At 38.5% G+C, this 24,006-nt stretch overlaps 1 protein-coding gene across 4 annotated transcripts in view; it reads left to right on the top strand.

The window, feature by feature from the left end:
* The first annotated feature begins 5,645 nt into the window (after window positions 1–5,645).
* Window positions 5,646–24,006, top strand: part of ACSS3 (acyl-CoA synthetase short chain family member 3) — a 70,479-nt gene continuing 52,118 nt past the window's right edge. For all 4 annotated transcript variants that reach the window (XM_082280083.1, XM_082280085.1, XM_082280084.1 and 1 more), the window contains exons 1-3: window positions 5,646–6,051; window positions 13,889–14,033; window positions 19,070–19,258. In XM_082280083.1, coding sequence (XP_082136209.1) covers window positions 5,741–6,051; window positions 13,889–14,033; window positions 19,070–19,258 — 645 coding nt within the window. In that variant the 5' untranslated portion in view covers window positions 5,646–5,740. The remainder of the gene's footprint in view (window positions 6,052–13,888; window positions 14,034–19,069; window positions 19,259–24,006) is intronic.

Below are 24,006 nucleotides of genomic sequence, written 5' to 3'. Positions count from 1 at the left end.
AAATGTGGACTTGAATGTTTAACTGAATGTATTTGGGCACACAGTTTTGCTGCTGGCTTACCACTAAGAGTTTTTCTGCTTTATACAATGATTCTTGGGCCTGAATTCATGCCTATTTTTCTTATTTAGATTCTTCAGGAATCCTGTGACATGCTAATTTGCAAGATGAGCTACAGAAAAAGCTATTTTCAGAGATTATTACTGATGTTATTTGGGGCAAACTGAGTGACAGCTACGATTTCTTCCCTATGCTGCTGTGAAATTTCATCCATTCTTTACCAGTTGGAGCCACTCAAAAGTGGGATCATTCAAAAAATTCACAGAATTATTTTTTGTATGGCTCTGGATGATCCTGCATGCTTAAAAATATAGCACACAGTAATAAAAGACAGTTGCAATGAAATATGTTATTAAAATTGCACTTAGTCAATTTAGGTGTCAATTGTTTGTTTGCAAGACAATTCTGCAGATGAACTAAATCAGCACATCACCACAGTGTTTGAACATTAACTCTTCTTGTCATATAGTGAATAGTCATGTAGTGGAGTAAGGATCATGAAATATGTCACAAGAACAAAATCCAGCAACTGTTGAGTATGGGATTGCAAGAATGAAACTTCGGGACATAAGCAGAATTGGAGCAGATTAAGTTGAAGTTGTTTATACAAAAAGAGGCCTTTCAGTACATGCTGGTATGATAATTGGTTATGGGCCAGGCTCCTAGCCAAGTCTGCTGCCCTGACAATACAACTGACAGCTTCTTGCAAAGGGATGTGACAAAAACCGAGATAAATACTAAAGCTGTGCCAACTAACCCTGTGCTCCTGGGAGTGTCTGATGAATCTTTAGCCCAGCCAATAATGCAGGTTCTGCACTCTTTGTGCACCCAGACCCCTCATGTGAAAAGCAGAACTTTGAGTGTGAAAGCAGCTCAGTACTAGATTCTAGATATTGTTTTGAAAATCTTAAGCAGATGTGTTTTCTTGTTGTTTTTTGTTTGGTTGGTTTTTTAAATTATCTTCTTTACCTGCATGCGAGATACATCTGCCCTCACCCTCCTCATCCCTCCAAGACAGAAAACAGAATCACTGTACCTTTGATCTAGTCAAGCCTGGATATTCTGGGAAAAATCAGCTTTCCTGTTTTATCTTAGTCATTGAAGGTTGAAAATAGGACTTACAGTCATTGTAATTTTTAAGCATAGAGTTCTTCCAGTACTGGCTAACGTCTTCATACTTCTTGGGCTGTATTCTCTATTTTAGAAAGTGTTGCTGATAAGAAATATTTATTTAACAAGTAATTTAAAATTTATTTTTATGACAATACTGACATTAACAGATTGAGGGTTAATGAAATTTTTCATAGTTCTGTGAAAAAGACAACCTTCTGGGTAAAAAAAAGAAAAAAAGTTGTGAAATCCATGGTTACTTTTGTTATCAAGTTCAAAAGAAACATCAATAAAAATGTCAGTGCCTGAAGTCCTTTTGTCCCCTTCAAAGAATATATATTGAATTTTGAAAGTTTTGTAATAACAGTCTTTTGGCCTGTGATGATTCTGGTGTAGTCATCTGGAAAACAGTGGTAGAGGCATATGAAAGAAATGGGAATAGGTTTGGATAAAACAGCAGATTTTACTCTTGTTGAGACAAATAATCAATAATTGGCACTTTCAGGAAGCTGGGCAGCTCAGGGACATGGATTACCTAAAAATCAAAGTTCAATGACAGCCTTCATAAAAATTACATCAAGTTTGTAATTTAAATCCCCAACAGCAGAAATGCAAGGCAAAAGCTAAAATTCTACGTGGAATTTACCATGGACTCTTTCCTTTAACATGCCTAAATACTGAAGAACTTATAAATTTTGCTTTTGCATGAAGTATTTTGCTTTCATGGCCTTGATTTGTTACGTGACATAATGTGGGGTTGTTTTTTTTAGCTGGTTTGTTTGGTTTCGTTTTTTGCTTGTTAGACTGTTTGGTTTTGGTTTGTTTTTAAATTAAGAAATCTTTAAATTATCTATCTGGTTTTGTTTCTCACATTTCCAAAGTCCAAGATACTTTCAGAAATAGAACTTAGATCTGGGAAAAAAATGAATGAAATGCAGGCTGTCCTGAAGTGTAAGACCTCCTCAGGGAGTAACTAGGTGATAATATCAGTAATAATTGAAACTAGAATCATATTTTCACCCCAGAGGATCTCTAACTCATTTTCACATGGATCGAGTCAGACTTTGATTCAGCACTTTCCAGAAGTTAGTAAAAAGAGCTTCTGCCTGCAGAGACAGATATTTTAGCGTTTTTGTAAGTCCTCATCATTTATCTTCCTGCACACCAAACACTCATTTCCAGAGACAGAAATAAACAGAAGGTCATGAATTCCCAGCACTTCAGACAGCAGAGGGGTGATTGACCACAGACATATTTTTTTTCAAGCAATAATTTTTTAGAATTTTGTATAAGAGTTTTAATAGATTTCAAAAAAGCTGTGATATGTTTAATATTCAAAGACTGGATATTAAACTGGAATAATAATTATATCTACTTATGAGACTTAGAAAGTGGTGGTTACTGATATTGTTTCCATCACCTTTCATGAAAACAGAAAAGTTTATTTTGGTTTGAACTTAACTCTGCACACTACTGCATATTTTAGAAAACTGTGACTGCCTTTGTTTTTAGGATATAAGTGATACAGAGAACTCTGAAACTTATTCTTACAAGACTGGCAGTGTTTTGAGACAGATACAGCCTAAAAGTTGTACATAGAACTTCTGTACCATAGAAGTTGAGGTACAGAACCATAGCAAAGTAATTTAACATACATACTAACTCTCTAACTACAGTTTTACTTTGTGCTTTTAAGAGGTCTCTAACTGAAATTTGAATTACCAGAGTCTTGTGCACTAGGACAGTCAGAGCATTTCATATACAGAAGATGATATTTGTAATACTTTTCTGCTAATCTGTTTTCAAGATACATGTGTCTTCAAACACACACAGCTTACACTAAAGGATGCAGTTGCGGGGAAAAAAGCTTCTTTGAACAAATAAAGGCTTCAGATAAGATTTTTTTGCAATTGCAGAAGTACCAAGCCATGTTTCCTTGTTTGTTCTTTGCTAGATATATGCCTAGAAACATACATATATCTTTCAAGAATGTCTACAGCTACAAGGGTAATTGCTACACACATCACTTGACATTGCTTCAGAATTCTTTGTTGAGTGTGAATTTCAGGAACATCACGTTTCATCAAAAAGAAATAAAGTCCTTAGAGGGAAAACTCATCAGTTCAGAAATCTGCTATAATGGTATTTGTAAGTGAAGCTTAAATTAATAGCGTGCTGCTGGGAGAATTGGCAATCCCTTCTTTACCTTCTTAGCTATCTGTATGAGGTGTGATGAGTTTAATTAATGAAGTATGTTCCACAGATACTCATTAGACACATTCCTTCAGGAGACATTCCATCAGTAGGATGTTAGCTAAAATAAGAATTCAATGCACTTCTTGTTCCAATTAAGTTCATTTGTACCCCCCTACACCTCTAGCATAGCATTTCTAGTAGGACATATATTCAAAATGAATACCAGAGCATTAACTGTTGCAGTAAGAATTCCTTTGCTTAATACTTATACCTTCACATTAAACACACTATGGACAGAGTGGGAAAATGGTTAGCATTGGTCTTCAACACCACAAGAAATATTAGGCATCACCAGACACAACACATTAGGTGTTTAAACCTCAGGACACTTCAGTGTTAGTGCCTATAACTAGCCTGTTATATATGCTTAAATATTTTAGTTCCCCTAGCCTCCACAGTTTTCTCCCCTTTAGGGAAAAGGGAGATGTTGTTCCAGCTCTGAAACAGATTGCTAACATCACCCAGAGGCTGGCTGCATGCAATTGCTATAGGTCTTTTCCTAACTAGATGGACATTGATCCCAGTGTTGGTGATCCAAACAAGGTAGCTTGTAAGGCAATTATTATGAAGGGTTGCTCCTTGGAAGTGGACATAATGTACCTCAAACAGTCTGATTTGGGGAAGTGGGATTCACAAACTGGGCTGAGGCACTGATACCTCTTGTTAAGCCCACCAGTTGCACACCTCTGGTAGACAGTCACTGAACTGGACTCAGCCACACAGTGGGATTGTGAACACCAGTCTAAGGCTGTGTGTGATGATTTCTGACCAGGAACACAAAAAAAATTAATAGTTATTCCATAATAATTTTCAATCAGAATTGTTCTTTTAAGTCAAAAATTGCCTATCCATTATAAAGACAGGAAATAAAAAATATAATTCTGGGGATATTTTTTAAATGCTAAGATCAACTATGTGTGACCTGACTGGGAAGTTGTGTTCTTCAGGCATATTTGTACAATGCATGCACTGCCGAGCATCCAGCAGTGATATCTGATTTCAGGGCTGTCATAGTGTCAACAGTGTTTATCTGCAAGCTTCTCTCTATTTTTCTTTATTTATTTTAAAATTTTGGCTACCAAACTCTGTTGACAGCAGAAGTCTTGTCAAAGTGATGAAAGTGTGGACAAAAGAATAAAAGTATTACATTTGAGAACAAGTACTTTTTATGCTACTTAGGGCTGTGTTACTGTGTCACAGACAGGGAGGAGAGTGAGGTGAACTGCAGCGCAGCACAGGACAGGTAGTTCACAGAGCACTGGGCAATGCAGTAGCCTCTGCAAGCCAGGGGAACTCTGTGAGCTAATTATATAGGCCTCAGAAACAAAAGCAGGAACCAGTCTTTATGCTGAAAGATGACTAGGGATTCTGAAGATGACCTAAAACTTGTGATGAACTTGAACTCCACCCCACATGTATTTTGAGCCAGAATAATACACTGATTTCATGTATGAAACCTACTGTAGTGGGTAAACAGTCTATTTCTTCTCATTTCCTTACTCCTTTACCTGTAATGTGATAAATTGCTGTGTTCTTATTGCACTAATTCAACACAACAATCAGGAATCAGGTGCCTAAATTGATTGCTAATATAAAACACATTATAGAGTGCCTCTTTGCCATATGGCATTTTTATAATGTGATTTCAGGAAGAATATCCTGAAAAACCTGTAATGGATATACTTATTAAAGCACTAAAATAATTTCATAAGTGATAAAATAACATTTGAAGCGGGTGTACATCTTAGCTAACTTGTGCATTATAATACTCTGAAACATTACCACTGAAACTCAGGCAGGATTTCTAAGTATACACCATAATGAGCAAAACAGAAGATCCACTACAGATGATAGAGATCTTCTGGAAAGCAGAATGAACTTTATCCTCTGGCAGAAACAGTACGCCTCATTTTATCACTGGGAAGTTTCTCAAAGCAAGAATGTCTTTCAAAATAAATACTTGAGGAGTACTCTGGTTACGTGTCACGCAGACCTGTAGGTCACAGGTCAGTCTCTCCCCCGTCTTCGGTCGCTCCAAGCGCTGACGGGTCCGGAAACCCCGGCCCCGGCCGCCACCCGGCCCGCTCGGCGCGACCCTCACCGCCCCGCTCCAGTCGCTTCCCGGGAGCTCCGAGGGGCGGTGGCACCCGGGGGCAGGGCCGGGGCGTGGGCGGGGCAGTTCGGCCCGGCCCGCGCCGGGGCAGTCCCGCCGTGTCCCGCCAGCACTAGGGAGCCGCTGCCGTCCTGGGTTGGCCGAGGGTGTTTTGGAGCCTTAGCGAAGCCCGTGCGGCCGCTCTCCCTTGAAAGCCGCAGAAAATGGGTTTCCTGGGCAGGCTAGCGGCGCTGCCAAAACTTAGTGGGGCGGCCGCAGGTCGGGGCGGTGGTGCCTGGCGGCGGCCGAGCCGGCCCTGCGCGGAGGTCCCGCTCCCGGCCCGGGCCGTCTCTGCCCCCCGCCCGCCGCTCGCCGGCCGCGCCGCTTCTTCCCGGGCGCTGGGCAAGTACGAGGAAGTTTTTCGGTCCTGCCTGGCGGAGCCCGAGAAGGTCTGGGGAGAAGTCGCCGAGCAGATCCAGTGGTACAAGCCCTGGGTCCGGACCCTGGAGAGGGGCAGCCTGGGGAGCGCCTCATGGTGAGTACCCGAGTGCCCCCGGTGCGGTTCGGAGGCCGGGCACGGGCGGGGCGGCACAGCTCGGCTGTAGCGGGGAGGGAGGGCTGCCTGCGCGGGGGGCTGCGGGTGTGCTGGCCTTGGGGTCATGTGCTCACCACAGAACTATCCCAGCATCTTTCTGGGGTTGTCGGTCTACCATCGCTGATGGAGGAGACGACTGCGGAGATCGAAGGAGTTAAATGATTACACTTGGTTAAACATAATGATTAAGTTAAGCAGCGTGGGCGAGGACGTGTTAGCGTGCGCTCTGGCAAGCGTGACATGTGCGTGTGTGAGTCCATGTGCGGCTCGATGATGTAGATGAATGCTCCTGATGCTCCCCTGTCCAACCCCTTTTGGGTCTGAATTGGCAACAAGTTGCCGTGAACATCGAAACCCGGCTTCAGGTGCCAGAGGAGGCAGGTGTATGAAAACACAGGTGTATAAAAACTGTGGCTTTCGGGATTGGTTAATCTCAGATACTGTCTAAGTAGGCCATCGTTTAGATGTTGTGGTTAAGGAAATGTTTGGCAAAGGCATTGGCATTGTAATATATATCTTCATCAGTGAATGGTGAACTACCCTAAGACAGAATATGATATCCTTATTATAAATTGCTGGATAGTATTTTCAATACTTTCTCAAAGGTAGTTTACTGTTAAAATTCTGTATTGACCATTTTGCCTCTTTTTCAGCAAGTTTACATCATGCTTTTTGATATTTTCTCAAGAACAGCTGATACAGAGTATAAAAGACTGTAGGATAGGGGTCATGTTTCTTTGGTACATCAATGTTCTTTGCCCTTTTTGTATTTTTCTGGTTTGTTTTTGATTAAAATGCTAATAATTCTAAATATATAATTTTAAATATTAATCATTTTCAAATCTGTACAAATTAAGAGATACAGAACCAGTGGAGTGGAGCTTGGTTTCTTACTGGTGTCTGATATCATTGCTTGACACGTCTAGTAGTGAAAATTTATATATCTTAAGCTAAATTATAAGCAACGCCCAGCCGTGGTGGGCTGTGTAACAGTCAGAAGTTCTAAAATGGTTAGATAGGGTCCTTGAGGCTTTGATCTCGAGGTCATGGCACTTTTCAGAAAGTCCAGGTAGGATTACCCACATAATTAGGGTCTAGACCAGAGACTAGAGAACAAGTCCTATGAGGAGCAGCTGAGGGAGCTGGGGTTGTTATTTAGCGTGGAGAAAAGGATGCTCGGGGGAGATGTTATTGCTCTCTGTAACTACCTAAAAGGAGGTTGTAGCCATGTGGGGGTTGGCCTCTTCTCCCAAGTAACAAGTCATAGGACCTTAAGAGGGAATGGCCTCAAGTTGCGCCAGAGGAGGTTTAGATATTAGGAATATTGCATATCAGGAAAAACTGCCTCACTGAAAAGGTTGTTAAACATTAGAACAGGCTGCCCTGGGAAGTGAAGGAATTGCCATCCCTGGAGGTATTTAAAAGATGTGTAGATGTGGCACTTAGGGACAACATGTAGTGGTGGACTTGGCAGTGCTGGGTTTAATGGTTGGACTTGATGATCTTAAGGTCTTTTCCATCCTAATTGGGTTTGTGATTCTGTGATTAAAGACCAGTAAAGCTCATTGACTGTGGCATTCCCAAACCTAATGAAATCAGTAAAATGGTTACTTTTGAAGAACTAAGGAATGAGAATATTATACATGCAAATAAACACCGTTTTGCTATCAGATTCTGTCACACAAGTGTGGTATGATTTGCTGAGCAGGATAAGCTTGCTTCCTCAAAGTGTCATGGTTAGGTGTTTGTAAAGCATTGTGAATTCTCAGGTGGAAGTTGTTTGGCCTTTTGAGAGGGAAAATGGATGTTTCATGGTCTGAAGTCAAACTTGTCTTCCAAACTCTTTTCTAGCTTCACTTTTTAACTTGCATCTTTCGTCCTTTGTGGATGCAGAAACTGAAATTATCTTTTTTTTATGCGGGCAAATAATTAAAGGGAGGTTGTACGGAAGACAGAGCCAGACTTTTTAGTGGTGTCCAGTGACAGGACCAGAGGCAATGGGCACAAACTGAAGTACAAGATTTTCCCTTTAAGTGTCCAGAAACACTTTTTTAATGTGAGGGTGACTGAGCACTGGCACAGAGCTGGTTGTGGGATCTCCATCCTTGGAGATATTAAAATGCCATCCTGACTCTAGGCTGACCTTGTAGAAGCCTAGAAGATAAGGGTGGTAATGTGTGTGTCTCAAACACCCATAGCCAGATAGCTGTGAAGCCAGCCAAGGATTGTTGGTAATAACAACACTGTGAGAAAGAACAGGATGTGGCTGGAGAACGGGGCCATACAAAGGTAGGACAGCACTTTTCTGGGACAAATGTCCTTGTTCTAGCTCCTGGAGATAAGCACAACACGGTGCAGGGCAGGAGGAAGGTTGAGAAGTGGGCATGGACTGTAGGGGGGGATCAGGACCACCAAAGACTGCTGAAGCCCTCTTACCCATTTTCAGAAAGGTCTGGAAGAACGGACTGTGCATGATTGCTAATTTGCATAGAAAGCAAGAAACTTATCTGTGAAATGGTACCCCCACGAAGCCCAGGTGCTTGTGTGCCTCAGGTCTGGTGACAGACTGTCAGCTGGATCAATACTGGAGCCAGGACTGGTGATCTTATTTTCTTTCTTGTTTTCTTTCTCTCTCCCCCTCTTTATTTCATCTCTCTCTTTTACCTTTCACCCTACCTTTATCCAAAACCCACTGCCATGTGCTTATACTAGGTTATCAGGGACTAACTGACACCAATTTCCGTATAAAGTGTGTGGAATTTACTAATAATGTCATTCTTTTTGACCATGAGCATTTATGAATCCTTAGGTTCTGCCCTTCCCTTAAGAGTGGGATGCCACAGACCTGCTTGAGCAGGTGCCCTCCAGAGTTCCCTTCCACCCTCATGCCAGTCTGTGATATGGCCTTGTACAAAGATGCAAGTCTGAAGACTCAACATCAGGCTGTAATTGCTTGCTTGCCAGGTACCTGTTGCTCTGGGGATAATAAAACTTTAAGCAATTCAGATTTGTGTAAACAAATGTCTCAATGTGCAACATGCAGTTTTATTTCTTTAAGTTCACTTTAAGTGTTAATAGGCTGTATGTGATAGACCGTTGTACTTTAATGCCTCTGAAGTCCCAAATGGTTGCCAGCAGTCAGTGTGCTCAGCAGGGTGACAGGTGGGCAAGTACTTTGAATATAAGAGAGAGAGAACATAGTTGAGGGTCTTTGATAGGACAGGCTGAAGGGAAAACAGACAATGGAACTCAGCTGAGAAAGAAGCTAGGCTTCCAAGCAAAACCATGGCTTGCTGGCTTAACAGGGTAAAGATGAAGTTCTGGGTCAGAGGTTTACCTTGGAAGCTGTTTATGGAGACCTGAAGAATAGTATTAAGAAGTTCATGTATGTGCTTCTTGAGTTAGAATTAGTTTCCTCTTTTGGAGACATTTTATTAGGTCAATTGAAAATACAGGGTTTTTTTTCAGTATCTTTGCATTTGGTTGCAAAACCTGAGACTTACAGAAACAGATGCTTTTCATGTATTTTCTAATGTAATTTATTTCAACTGAAGAAGTTGAAGGAGGCTGTTACTGTATTTAAAATGTAGGCATAAGGCAATTCTTCCTCTCTAAATGCTGTAAGAGCATGAAAGAAACATGCAACATGTTCCAGTGTGTTTTCTTCACTCTCTGCCATTGGAAATACCAGAATTATGTCAGTGGAATGCAAAATGATTTCCAGAAAGTATGTGATCAGTGTCACCATCCCCTGACTTGTTTTTTTGTATCAGTAAGCCCAGGTACTGTTCTAAACTGCATCAGTGGCTGATACAGTGCAAAACATCTGGTTTTGCCTACATGAAAAATGATAAGAGATGAGAAACATGATCGGTCAAGAAAAGGATGATGGAATTTTTGAAATTTTTTGGTGTAAAAGCTGAAAGGGAGACCTGGGCTTTAAAACACACAGAATTTGGCAAAGAAGTTGAAGGAAAAACTTCCTCGAGTTGGCTTTGAACAGGTCAAAACTGGAAGTCTTAAATTGCAACATGGGAAACATAGTCACCAGATGTTAGAGAGAAAAGTCTTTTTAATGCTGAAGTTAGTGAAACACTTGAACAGATTATTTTGGAATCCTGTGCAATCCCAGTTAAAAGGGTTAAAACAAGTATTTATTTAGGAGTGTGGAAACAGTTTTCCCTAACGTGTGCAGGCAGAGGGCAATTTTGCAACATATGTTTTTTCTCTGCTGCTAAGACATAAGTGCAATATATAATCCCCTTTGAATTTTAGACATGTTGCTCAGATTGCTGTCCAAATATTGCTTACACTTCTAAAACTGTGGCAGGATCAATTTGCATAATAATAACTCAAATTATCTAATATTGGCTAACATTTTATTCAGCTTCTGTTCTCATTTAATCTAAAAAATTTAAAAAAATAAAATCTACTTGATCCCAGGGAACCTAACTGGGAAAAGTATATGTACCCTGCATAGCATGAAAGAATTTTATCAATATGCTTTTTTTTAAAAAAGGTGGTGCAAAATAATGCAGTTTTTCCTTTTGCATATATGCCATTGTTATTCAGAGCACGTCCTTCCTTCCGTCCTTCCTTCCGTCCTTCCTTCCGTCCTTCCTTCCGTCCTTCCTTCCGTCCTTCCTTCCGTCCTTCCTTCCGTCCTTCCTTCCGTCCTTCCTTCCGTCCTTCCTTCCGTCCTTCCTTCCGTCCTTCCTTCCGTCCTTCCTTCCGTCCTTCTTTCCTTGGCCATTACATGTAGACTAAAAATTGTCTCTGAGTACAACTGTTTTGAATCTTAGGATCGCAGATAGTGTTTGAAATTAACTGATAACTTTTGAATATTTGAGTGAAGTGAATTAAGGCATAATTATGTGTTGCCTTCTTCAATGCTGTACTTATTTGATTGCTATCAAGGAGGCTGTTGTCACATCCAAAATAATACCAAATGCAATAAAAAATATTTCCAGGCCATATATGGTAGATGTTAAGCTGTATGTATTGGGAGTCTTGTGTGGGAGTCTAACTGACTTGCTGAGGGTAAAACATGAGGATCAGCCCTCTTCTGTTTCTACTTCTTAAATGTTAATATAAAGTAGTAATTTTAAAGTATGATTTAAGAGGCAAGTGCACGTGCTTGAGATTCCTGGTTATGAAACAACAAACTCTGAGAGACCTCAGGGCTGGGGTGAGATGAAAGGTGTTGAACCCCAGTCACAAAGAGCCTGTATGTCCTAAATGACTGCTGTAATCAGAGAGGTTCAAGGGGGTAGGTAATCAGACTCAAATTATTAAGAAGATGCCATATTTGGCCTGAGTTATCTGATGTAATGTGGATTATCAAAGGCTGCTGCTTTCATGGATGTATGGAAAAAAAAGGCGTTAGAAGGATAGGTAGGTATTGTCAGAATACCGGTTTAAAATGTTGCTGTGGTGCAAACTGTTTTGATACTATAGCCTGGTAAAAGTTCTGTGATTTTTTGACTGGAGGAACCCTGTCATTTTTTTCCACCACAGCACCAGTGGACAGTAGACAATCATCTCAAAGAGACTGCTAGTGAACTGAATATAGTTTCTTTGATGTGTTAGAGTTGTTACTGTGTACTCTATTTGTTTGACTCTTTCTCTGCTCCATTTGTTTTATGTTATTAAATTGTCAGCATTAGGAACACAGCATACAATAAGGTTCTTCAGACTTGGATTCAGTTGGTAGTATGTGTTGAGATAATTATCTGATTAGCAACAGATTAGCATTTTACAGTCCTGCTTATCATGGCAAGATTTTCTGGCAGTTCTTGCAAACATCCTGCGGATCCACTTCTGATCTTTCTGCAGTCTATTGGAATATTTTCTTTTTGATTCTAGACCACTGTTTGAAATAGAAGCATCTCATTGATGTCCTTATAGCAAGGGTCCTGGTTTCAGGCTGCTTTTTCTTTTCAGCTCAAACCATACAAATCAAAGTTCCTCACAGGTGCTCATCTGTATGAGAATCGCTGGAACAGAAACTTGCTGCAGCACAGGGCAGCTCTTCAAAGCCACAGAGCTTTTATTTGTCAGCCAGAATTTGGGCATGTCCTTGGGTGACAGTAGGAAAGCCAAATTCCCGTGGTTATGGTAGGTGCATCTTCACTTTTCCGATCCTGTCAGAACCTTCTTTTCCTTCTGAACAGGGTAGCAAAGCTCTCATCACACCTTCCAGATAGTCTTGGTTTTTGACTAAACCACAGTTATATCTTTCACACACTTGTTTGTAAGTGATTGCTAAAAATTCATGTTGATGTTGCCATGTGTCTTTAGAAGAACCAAAGCTCTCATGCCTGCTCATGTTTTGACCATTTTTAAGTGAATATGCATAGCCTAGTTACTGTGTTCCCGTGCTTATATCATCCTACAGTGATTTGATATAAAAATCTGAGCCTTACCCAACTTTTATGACAGTAATACAGAGTTTCTCTGTATTATGTGAAACAATTCCAGGTCCTTTATTGTTCACGTGGTTTTCCTTTTAGGGGAAGGGTTTTGTAGTAGAGAATAGTTTGTGAATTTCATGGTCCCCCACTTTCTTCCTATAAATGGCATTGTAAAGGAGTTGCAGTAAGATTGCTGCATCCTAAACATCCTAACTGGTTTTAATTTCATAATTGCCTTTTTTGGACAATAAAAACTGTCCCATGGTGTCTGTATGTATGGATATAAGAGTAATATGTAAAGTATCCTGATTTAGAGCATTCTTTTACTAAAGAGGAAAAGTGAAGAAGGAAATATTTTTTTTAACTAGTAATGAGTTACTCTAGGCCATCTGTTATTTCTAGTTACATTATAACAATATGTTATCACCGTACGGTTGTCCCCATAGAACCTTTTGGAAACTCTCAATTGTGTGTTTTCTGTGTATTGGAATTTTTGCTGCAGAGGGGTATGTACAGCTAGAAAAACAAACAAAAAGGGCATAATTTAGTGTGAGCTTTAACCTTTAGGTACTGTGTCATCTTCCAGTAAGTAGAGTTGTCTTTGTATCTGGTACCTTCTGTCTTTTTGTACTTCGAGGATTATGCTGATTATTTTCTTTTTCTTTGTAAACTGACAATAAAAGTGAAACCTATGTTTGTGAAATATTTTTCTTTAATTGGAAGATCAGAATTTTCTGTAAATGTCTAGCTATTGAAGAGGCTATGACTCATATCACTTCACAGAAAATTTTGAGTCACTGATGTAAAACGGTGTTGTCAAATGCATTATAATCATATGATCTTATAACTGTTTAGGTCACTTTCATTTAGCTATAGATGCTTGTATGCTTAGCTGTTATTGCCAAGAGATGAATAAGACTATTATGAGTCCTGCTCCTGTTTTCCTTGAAAAGGATATGTGTGCACTGTACAAAGTAGGATAATAACATATTTTTGTAATGTCGAATTATTTTATGTGAATTTATGCTTTTTCTGTGATACCATAGATACAAAAATCAGAGTGATTAATGCAAATTAAGTTAAACCAAGACCAAGTTTAGCAGATTCTTAGCTAAATCAAATAAGATACAGTACTTTTTCTCTATTTTCACTAATAGTCGTATTTAGCTTGTTGAGTCAATCATGAGGTTACAGAATAAAAAAATGACTTCCTGAAGTGAGTATAATGTTTTAAGAGCTATGTTTTAATTGAATGCTCTCATTCCTTAAAAGAAAAACACAAAATGCTAAAAAAAAAAAAGAAAAAGAAAAAGTTGGCTTGGTTTGGAAGGCTGGCTATTACATACTTAAAACTTCTTTTTTAGGTTTGTAGGTGGAGAGCTGAATATCTGTTACAATGCTGTAGATCGTCATGTTGAGAATGGACAAGGAGACCAAATTGCCATAATTTATGACAGTCCTGTAACAAATACCAAAGAGAAAATAACATATAAGGAACTTCTGGAACAGGTATGTTTCAGAATAACCTTGTTAATGAGAAGGGGCAGTAAATATTGCATAGTAGGTAGATACCAGAGAGGTAGAAATTGTCTACCTCACTAATTTACTTCTTTTGCTGTGTTCAGTATTGATTTATTAGCTTTACTGCATCTGCCAAATTATACTGCATCCAATAGGTTTTGAACTTCCTCTATTTCCTCTTTTAATTTTACAGTTTAATTTTTTTTTGGTTAAATTTTTAACTTGTCTGTATTTGGTTTCATTTTCTTTTCCCCTAACAGATCTTATTTAAAAGATTAAGCATAGCATTAGTCAAGTCTCTTGACAGTGGCTATGATCAGCAAAAATAGAGTTCCATAGAAATGAAATGTGTACCTTGGCTATTGCTGCACATAATTGAGTGTAAGCCCAAATGAAATTTAACTGGGGGAACTCTAAAGAAAGTTGTGTCACCTGCCCCTATGCAGGCTGGTCATGGGAGTGGCAGTGGCTTTTCTGTCTGGAAGGTCTGTGGATTTCAACTTCCCTGTTGGCTGAGGCAGCTTGCCCCTGCTGAGGTTGTGAGTATCTGGTTCTGCATCAACCCACTCTGATTTACTCTGTGCCTCATCATGGGCTGTTGCCACCATGGGTGTTTGCAGCCTGCCCCACTGAAAGGTTCTTGGCTCTCACGGCTGTCAGCTGGAGGTTTGCCCTCATGCTGCTACCCTGTTTTAGCTGGCTTCTTTCTTCCAGTTACATGTAGCAGTTGAACTTGAGTACAAAGAAATGTTGGAGTCAGACTTGGATTCTTCGTTAATGTGTTTCAATGTGCAAGATGGATTACTTTGAATGCAACACACTCACTGTACTTAAGATATGCATGTAGTGTCTGAAGTAATGTGAACCTATGGTTTAAAATGTGAAATGAGGTTCAGAATACAGTAATTCAGTTTGTGAGGGGTTTATTCCACTGTTGCAAGAAAAGAGAAGTCGTACAGCTACAAAGAAATGATAAACCTGTTATGCATTCTACCTTTTAAGGAAAATATAGAAAACATTTACTCCTTACCAGTTTTCTGTTTATTTACCAAGTTCAGAAAACAACTGGAGCTGGAACAGCTAGCTTTGGTCTTTGAAGAAGTCAGAAGACTTTGAAAGGATCCAGCTCCTTATCTAATTTTATTTATACTTATATATAATAAGTACAATTGCAATTTTATACATGCAATTTTTGTGTCATTTTCCTTCAAGGCTTATGATATATACACAATATATATGCAAATATATGCGTATATATTAAATCAATGTATATATACATTACGTATAATACTAGTTTTATTTTAATGCAGTAATACAACATTTTAATGTAAATTATCTTAAGTGAACTTGCTTGGTAGAAATTTCCTCTGAAAAGAACTGGAAAATAGCCCTTTTTTCTGCTTTTTAAGCTTGATATTATATTAAGTCTCCTAAGTTTATGTCTCTGTAAGTGTATCAATTGTCTTAGGACATGGCAGATTTGTGCAAAGCGAGAAAATTTTGCTAGTTGACATACACATCCTTTCATCTACATTTCTTCTTAAAGAGCATTGCCAAACCAAATGGAAGAACTGGTTTAAGTTTTCTGGGGTATGTAGCAGTACTCACTCAGAAGTTCATTGTAATCTTTCTGGAGGCTGAGTCCTATCTAAGTACTGTATCTGAATTCTCTACAGTTTGTTCTTAATCAAAAGCAAATAAATGTGAAAGGCAATATTTGAGATTAATAGCTTGTCTGTTGGAGCTTTCTGGTCCACTCTTGTATAGTAAGTTTAATTTAGTTAATCTGCTAGGTACTGGACTCCTGATAACAAAAGTGACAAAGAGATCTGATGAAAATGTGAGGGACATAGGCTGTTGTATTTTTTTCATGGATCTTGTAGGTCTAGGAGAGTTTAGCTTGCATTGAAGGATTCTGTGCTTGTGCATCCCAGTCACTGTTCAACCCAGGAAGGTTTGGAATTCCTCTTTTGAGCGTTTTGAATGGGATTTCTGGTTTAGTATCTTTTAAGAGGAATTCTTTTGGTATGGACCAAAACTGTTTTTAGTAACTGCTTGGAGTTTACTTCAGAACTGAATTACTTAGAAACCTTAGCTGCTAATACAGCTGTAGTAGTTGTTTGGTTGCTGGGTAAAAGTAAACCATGCTCACTGGGTCCATGCGTTTGATAGAAGTGTAATTTATGCTCTGACTTCAAAGCTGAAATCCTACTTGAGTTGCTTATTATATCACTTGGTCTCAAGTGATTTTATAACGGAAGTGTCAGATAAATTATAGTGAGTGAGCAGTCTTAAGCTTGAAGAAAAATGGAGAAATAGCATGTTAGTTTTTGAGTGATAAAGTACACTACACTGTCTTAGTGTAAATCATAAATGACAACGCATTGTAACAAAGTGGAAGATTTCATGACTTTGAACTCTAATGAAATGTCAGTACTCACTTTACCCCCCTCTCATTTTTTTTTAGAGTGATTGTGCTTGGATGTTTCAGGGCTACAACATCAATCTGAAGAGCAATGTAAAACTGCTTTACAGTGTTCCTCCATCTTCCAAATAGTTGCAGATAGAGATAGTGTTTTATTATATAGTCCAAATGTTCCCTGGTTGTCAGAAAGATGAGCGAAAGGGCACAAGGAAAATCATAGATACCCATGTATTGTACTGGATTGTTGTCTTCAGTGACATTACACTCTTTAGGGTGGGGAAGTGTAGTATAGACAAGTGATTACTGGGTTTGCACAGGTGACATGTAGTTCCTGTCTACAGTATGCTGTACACCTGCTCTGCTTTAAATACAATTTAGCTATGATAGACTTAAATAGAAATTACTTAAGTACATGCAGATCTCTTCACTGTCTCCCTCCTACACCTAGGAACCAGTTATATAGCTTGTTTACAGGCAATTGGAGTCTTCTATTACAAAATTACTAATTATGATCATTAAATAATGTTGTTTTCCTTTAGCAAGCAACCATTGCCTTTTTCATAATTATTAATAATTATTTATAAAATAATGATAATGAATAATAATAATACTTGTCCACTGTGTTTAACTATTTATTGCCCACTATCCACACTTACAGTGACTATAAAAGTACTTAGTAAATACTATTTTCATTGCCTCTGGCCTTGTTGTCAACCCTCTGCATGAGAGTCACAAGCAGGGAAGATAACTATTAGCTTTCTTGTGCCTTTGAGAGAAGGTAATGTTAGCTCTGTGTTTGCAGATTTTAATGTTTTTACACTAGGAAATATAGAAAAGTAATTTACCTTTGGAAGTAGAGTTATCTTTATTTATAATTACTTTCACCAATTATACCTAGAAATTACTGTAAATGCTGGTGGTATGGCAATAAATTCTAGCTTTGTACATGTCCAGGCTTTGGTTTTTGTTGAGTTTTGATAGTACATATCAGTTTTATATTATATTGATAGGTATTAATAAGTCTAGCATTAAAGATATTTTCTCTTGAAAATCAGTAATATTTAAGATAAGAGCTCTGTTCCATACAAACCATATAGATACCTTAGTTTGGTATAGATACAAAGTTTTCAGCTTGGTGTGGTTTGTAAGACTTTGCCTTACAAACATGTTCTTTCTTGTGGCTGAAAATAACAGCAGGTATTTATGCAATGCTTACAGAAAATGGAACTTATGCAGTATCTGCTGATGCAAGAGTGCCTGCCTGGGGCTTCTGTGTTTCCATTTTTTTAAATCCTCGGGGAGAAGTGTAGAAATGTGCTGTTTGATTGTGGATGAGCTGTGAATTAAATGCAAAGACAGAGCAGATGCTTCTGGAGCTTTTGGATGTTACTGTCTCAGGTTACTGAAAGTCTGAACATATATTTCCACTGAAGAGAGAAACAGTGAGGTGGGAAATGCATATATAAAAGCAATATAGGAGCAGAGGTGCAGGAAATAATGTCATTAGACAGAGAGGTAAAACAGTAGAAAAGAACAGGCCTTTGGTTTGTGATCCATGATGCTTTTTCACTTGGGTAGTACATCACCTTAGCTAATTTAGTATTGGTTGGTTTTAGATGTCCTTACTGCATACAAAGCAGTTGATGTCCTTTTCAGTATATGTATCAGGATTCCAGGACTGAATGTAGTTACTCTTTAAAAAGAGAAAACTCAAATTTTTAAATAATATAAACGAAAGCGTTTCTTTCAGAAGGTGCCACATTTCCATGCCACAGCAAGAAGATTGGGACAACTGCACAGTGCTTGTCACAGGCTCCCATACTCACTGTAACCCAACTTACTATGTGCTAAATTGTCCATCCTGGCATACTAATGAAATATTCAATACTACTTTTGTGACAGAATATTGTGTACTGTCAAAGTAATAAATATTTTCTCATGGCATTACAGAGGCATTGCTGCTGATCAGTCTGTTGCATTTCTTGAGTTCCAGTCTTTTGCTGCTGTACATAGTCTGTCTTCAGGTTTCTGCATAGCAAAAATGAAAATCTGAAAATGAGAGCAAAAATGAATTTCTAAATCTAGCTATTTCTCTGAATTTGTATTTATCTTTGGTTCAGGGTGTAAGGTTCTCAGATTCTGAGAAGTTTATGACACTGTAGTAAAGAAAATACTACTATATTTTGATTTGTGTTTCAAAGTTAGTTAGTTAGGACAGAACTTGTATTTTGAAATGCCCTGTTCACATTCATTCTTAAGAGCTAAAATTGAGAAATATAAGCAGTTACCTGATTAAAAGAATGAGTGGTTAGAAAATTTCCTAAACATTGCTATTGATTTTTTTTTTTTTTGGCTGTACTGACTACAATAGTTAGACTCCTTCCATTTTTATTTTACAAAAGAAAAATATGTTAGTTTTTTTGCAAAAAGAAAAATGGCTTAAATTTACTGAACCTCTATTATATTACATCAGCTTTCTTTATCGTACCGGCTTGTCTCTTTAAATGTCGTGCATCTGTTGACTGTGTGAAAGTTGGTTTTTTTATGGGGCAACAGAAGATCTGGAGAAACTTTAAATATGAATGTTTTGTCAGTACAGGTCTCCAAGTTAGCTGATGTCATGATCAAACATGGTGTGAAGAAAGGAGATCGTGTGGTCATCTACATGCCCATGATTCCACAGACAGTGTATTGTATGCTGGCTTGTGCAAGAATAGGAGCCATCCATAGCCTGATTTTTGGTGGATTTGCATCTAAAGAGCTTTCAGTTCGCATTGATCATGCAAAGGTAATAACCTGTTTGGAGCAACAAACACCATTGCATTAGTTACTCCTATCAGTCAATGTCAAAAACCTATTGTTTTGTTTTTTTTCTAGACAGGATAACATTTCTCTTTGTGTGGCACGTGATCTCAATTTGTTTATAATACCTATTGTTGCAATATGAACAAAGTACTACATCTGTGCTGAGGTTGATACTTGTGTAGCAGACACTGAGTGAGGAATTTTGACACCTTCTAGAAAACCAAGTGTATAACAAACTGTTGTCTGTATAGAGTGTGCTTTCTTCTCATGTTTGTCAATCTTTTTCTACAAAGCATCACCTTAATCTTGGCTTTTGGTTCAGCATTTTCACCAAGTGTATGAGGAAAATGCTGCCAACCCTAAATGATTTCATTGGTTTAATCTGATGTTTAGACATATTAGGGAGTACATTTTTTCAGCTATGTTGTGATTTAGGAATAGTATTCCCCAATCTATTGTTCTCACAGAAACCCTCCAAACCACGTGTTGCTTGCTCGATTCCCCCTTCTCCTCCCTCCTCCTCCCTGTGGTGGGATGGAGAGGAGAATTGCAGACCTAAAAGGTACAGATCAGGCTGAGGTAAGAACAATATGCTAGAAACAGCAATGAAATAAATGAACAGTAGCAGCAACAATACTTGGAGTGTACAAGAGAGGTGAATGATTGACACGTGAGTGCTCATCGTGCGGGAGGAACACTACTCCACCACACCCTCTGGAGAGGACCTATCCCTTTCCCACCCTGTGTATGGCTTGAGGTGGGATAGAATGGCCTCTGGGTCCTGGCCATGCCCCTACTGGCTATTACAAAAATTAACCCTGTCCTGGCTGGAACTAGGACAAGCTGTAATTTTACTTAATTTAATTTCTGCATGAAGCATGACAGTTGTGGAAACAGTTGCCTTAAGTGACTGTGCAGATTTCATAATTAATTTCATAATTTCATAAAGGTGAATGCTTTAAAGACTTGCGTTCGGCACAAGTTGAGATTGTTTATAAAGCATTATGAAGTCTGTGTTTTTGAAAATGAAAATAGTACTTGACTGATCTTAGTACCTTATATAGGCATATTAGTAGCTTGTGTATGCATCAGTTCCAAACCAGCTAACAATGGAATGGCCTATTCTTGTTTTCTACTGGTGAGCAAGGTAAAGTCTTCGTCACCTTGATCAGGCACCTGAATCATTCAGACTCTCTGTGGTAGCTGTCTTACCACTGAATCATGTTGCTTAGACATATAAATCAAAACAGGATTTTGTATAGGGTCCAAGTCTCTAGGATTTGTGGAACTTTCACTTAGATTTCTGTGTACAGAAGTGCTTTTCAGATGACTGAAGCTTCAGTTTTATAAATATCTGTAAATAGAAAGTTGAATGCATTCCCCTTCCTCTCCTTGATGCTTTAACAAAGATGTTAATAAAATGGCCAGAATGGTTTGTTGGAATGATGAAAAAAGGCTAACTACAGCTCTCTAGTTTTCCCTGTCTTCTCACTTCCCCATTTTTTTAACAAGCTGTAATTAGGGAAAAATAATACAAAAGAAAAAAATTTAAGCTTTAAAAATGGAGGTTGCTACAATGCAAATCATCTAGCATGTTTACTTTTAGAGTGTTTTCCAATTATTAACTAATTAATCCCAATGGTTTTTCCTCAGGGGAAAAAAGGGAGAGAGCACAATAATCATAAATCCTTGCTTCATGCATTAAAATGAAAAGAGAGGAAGTTTAACTTTTCTACCCAAGGTCACATAGCAACTCTTTTGAAGGTTTAGCTATAGAATTATTAGCTGCAGGCTATGGATTAAATCCTAATTTACATTGCCTTTTGGATTCTTTAAAAGGCAGGTCTAAGTGTTACGGATGATTTTTGGTCCATCTGATGTATAATGAAAATGTGAGTAAAGAGGAGAGGCACATCCTCAATCTAAATTTCAAAACATGCCCCAATTTTCAACATGGCAAAGCTTTCATGATAAGTGAATTGCACACTCCTGAGGTTACGTGTAAGCACCTGTGATAGTAAAAATACTGAATAAATAAAGCAGTTGTACAATAACCTAACCTTTTTATTAGGCTTTTATGTGAATTGGTTTAGATGCTGCAGTACAAGACCTGATGTAGATAAAATTAATTAGAAAGCATTAAAGATGTGCAGTGGAAAGCTGGCTGTAAGATGCTCTTGTGGAAGAAAGATCAAACTTCACATTCTGTTGGAAAGTCTGAGTGAAAGAAATAAGAAGCACTTTCTAGTGACTGAAAAGGTACACTTGGCCAGCTTACCTTAATTTATCTTGAATTTTAAATAGGTCTGGGATTGCTGCAAAGTCCTGCAGCTGGTAATTTCTACTTGTGTCAGGTGTTGGCAGTTACAGGCATTCTGCAGTGAATTGTGATGAAGTGATACAGAGCATGAGAACAGGATTTTTTGTCATCTTTCCCTTCACCTGAGTCTGGGAATATATAATTTGTAATATCAAAACAATAGGTAGGTTTATAGAATCATAGAACAGTTGGAAGGGACCTTTAAAGGTCATCTAGTCCAACTTCCCTGCAATGAGCAGGGCATCTTCAGTTAGATCAGGTTGCTCAGAGCCCTGTCAAACCTGACCTTGAATGTTCCCAGGGGTGGAGCATGTGTCACCTCTCTGGGCAACCTGTGCCAGTATTTCACCACCCTCATTGCAAAAAATTTCTTCCTTATATCTAGTTTAAATCTACCCTCTTTTAGTTTAAAACCATTACCTCTTTGTCCTATTGCAGCAGGCATTGCTCATGTCCAGCTTTTCATTCACCAGTGTCCCCAAGTCCTTCTTGGCAGGAGTACTCTCAAGTCCTTGATTCCCCGGAATGCACTGATTTTTGGGGGGGTTGGCCTGGTACAGGTGCAGGACCTTGCACTTGGCCCTGTTGAACCTCATTAGGTTGTCATGGGCCTACTCCTTGAGCTTGTCCATATCCTTCTGGATGGCATCCTCTCCTTCAGGAATGTCAGCTGCATCACTCAAGGAGTATTAGAGACTATAGAAAAATTTGTAGGAGGAGTCTTTACAACAGAATAAGAGTGTTGGTTTTGTACTATTGGGCCTTGCTTTATCTCATTTCTACTTCATAATCTTGTTGTTTTTTTCAGTAGCTCACAATTTCTGTCATTCCTTCTCCAGCAGACCCTTGAACTCTCCCTGTTTTTTTCTTCAAATGAGTTCTATTTCCATCTAATCTTAACATGCAGGACTACATGGAACCACAGAAGAGGTGGGAAATGGATGTATGAAAGCAGTAGGGGAGGAGAGGTGCAGGGGAGATAATGTCATTAGGCAGAGAGGCAGAAGAGTAGAAAAGAGCAGTTAAAACTAGTAGTGGGCCTTTGATTTGCACAGAGTGATCCATGATGCTTCTTCACTTGGGTAGTACATCACCTTAGCTAATTTAGTATTGGTTGTTTTTAGATGTCCTTACTGCATACAAAGCAGTCGATGAGCACAGGTGGCATCATATACAAATTACTTTAAAACTAGTGGTGACAAGAGTCTTTCATCTTAACACTTGAATAGAGCTGTATCTAGTGGTTACAAGAGTATTTCATCTTAACACTTGAATAGAGCTGTATGTCTTGTATTTATTACAAGTCTAACTTCAGTTAGAAGTTAAAAGTTAGACTAACTTCAGGGTGGCCTCCCGATAAATTTTCAGTTTAACTGCATTGTATTGTATCATCTTTTATTAAATCAGTGCATTCCAAAAGAGAAAATTATGAATGTCGAAATTTTAAAGCTCATTTGGAATCTTTATTTTGAATACACACCAGTTAGGGATTTTTCCTGAATGACAGATTTGGACAGGAAATATTTTATTATTGCACAAGAAAACAATTTAATCTGCTGAATTTAATGCAGCTTTAACTGTGGCATTGGGGTTTATGCCTACTTAATAAGATTTATGCTAATGCTACAATTAGTAAACTAGCTTGATCAAACTGAAGGGCATATGATAAATAAACTTCTAAAACTTCAAAACAAAGGAGATTGAAGACTCATTCTTTTCCAAATGAAATATGTTCTCACACATACTTTCTTTCGTGCTACCTTTTCTCCCCTGAAGAACTAAAAGTAAAAATACTGATCTTCAGACCTAAGTTGAAATAGCTTGTATGCAGATTTCTTGACTTAGGAAGTCTTATATCAAAACCTGTGGTTAATTTAATGACAAAGATGTGAAGTCCACATTTGGAAATACAAATTAGTCTAAAAAGCCCCAGAGCTATACAAATCTGATTTTAGTTGTTTTGCACCCTCAATCCTTCAACCATCTCTTGAAAGACTCTAGCCTTACTCCCTTTATGTGCCTTATGACGGTAGCTTATTCTCTTCATGTATTTCTAGTTTCCTGCTATCTCTTTTTTGCCTTCTTTTCCCTCCTGTGACATTCATTGCAGGGTGTGAAAAAGCCAGCAAAGCTCTACAGCTAGTATGGAAATATGAAATTGGAAGCATTAGGAAGAAGGCAAAACAGTACAGCTAACTGTTGACATCACTGCACCACTCTTCCTTAGTGGAGGAGCTAAGATGGACAGGAGTTTTTCTCTCTGTGTTTATTAATATTTGTGCAACTGATAAGAAGTTAATATTGTTAATTTCTTACCCAAATTTGTTTGAAAATAGTGAAGTGTCAGAAGTTATTAAAGTTCTTCCGAACAAAAAGCAAGTGCATGGACAGTGAGATCACACAATCTTGAT

Source organism: Coloeus monedula, assembly GCF_965178545.1.
Source record: "Coloeus monedula genome assembly, chromosome: 4".
NCBI lineage: Eukaryota > Metazoa > Chordata > Aves > Passeriformes > Corvidae > Coloeus > Coloeus monedula.
This window is presented reverse-complemented; position numbering and strand designations above follow the sequence as displayed.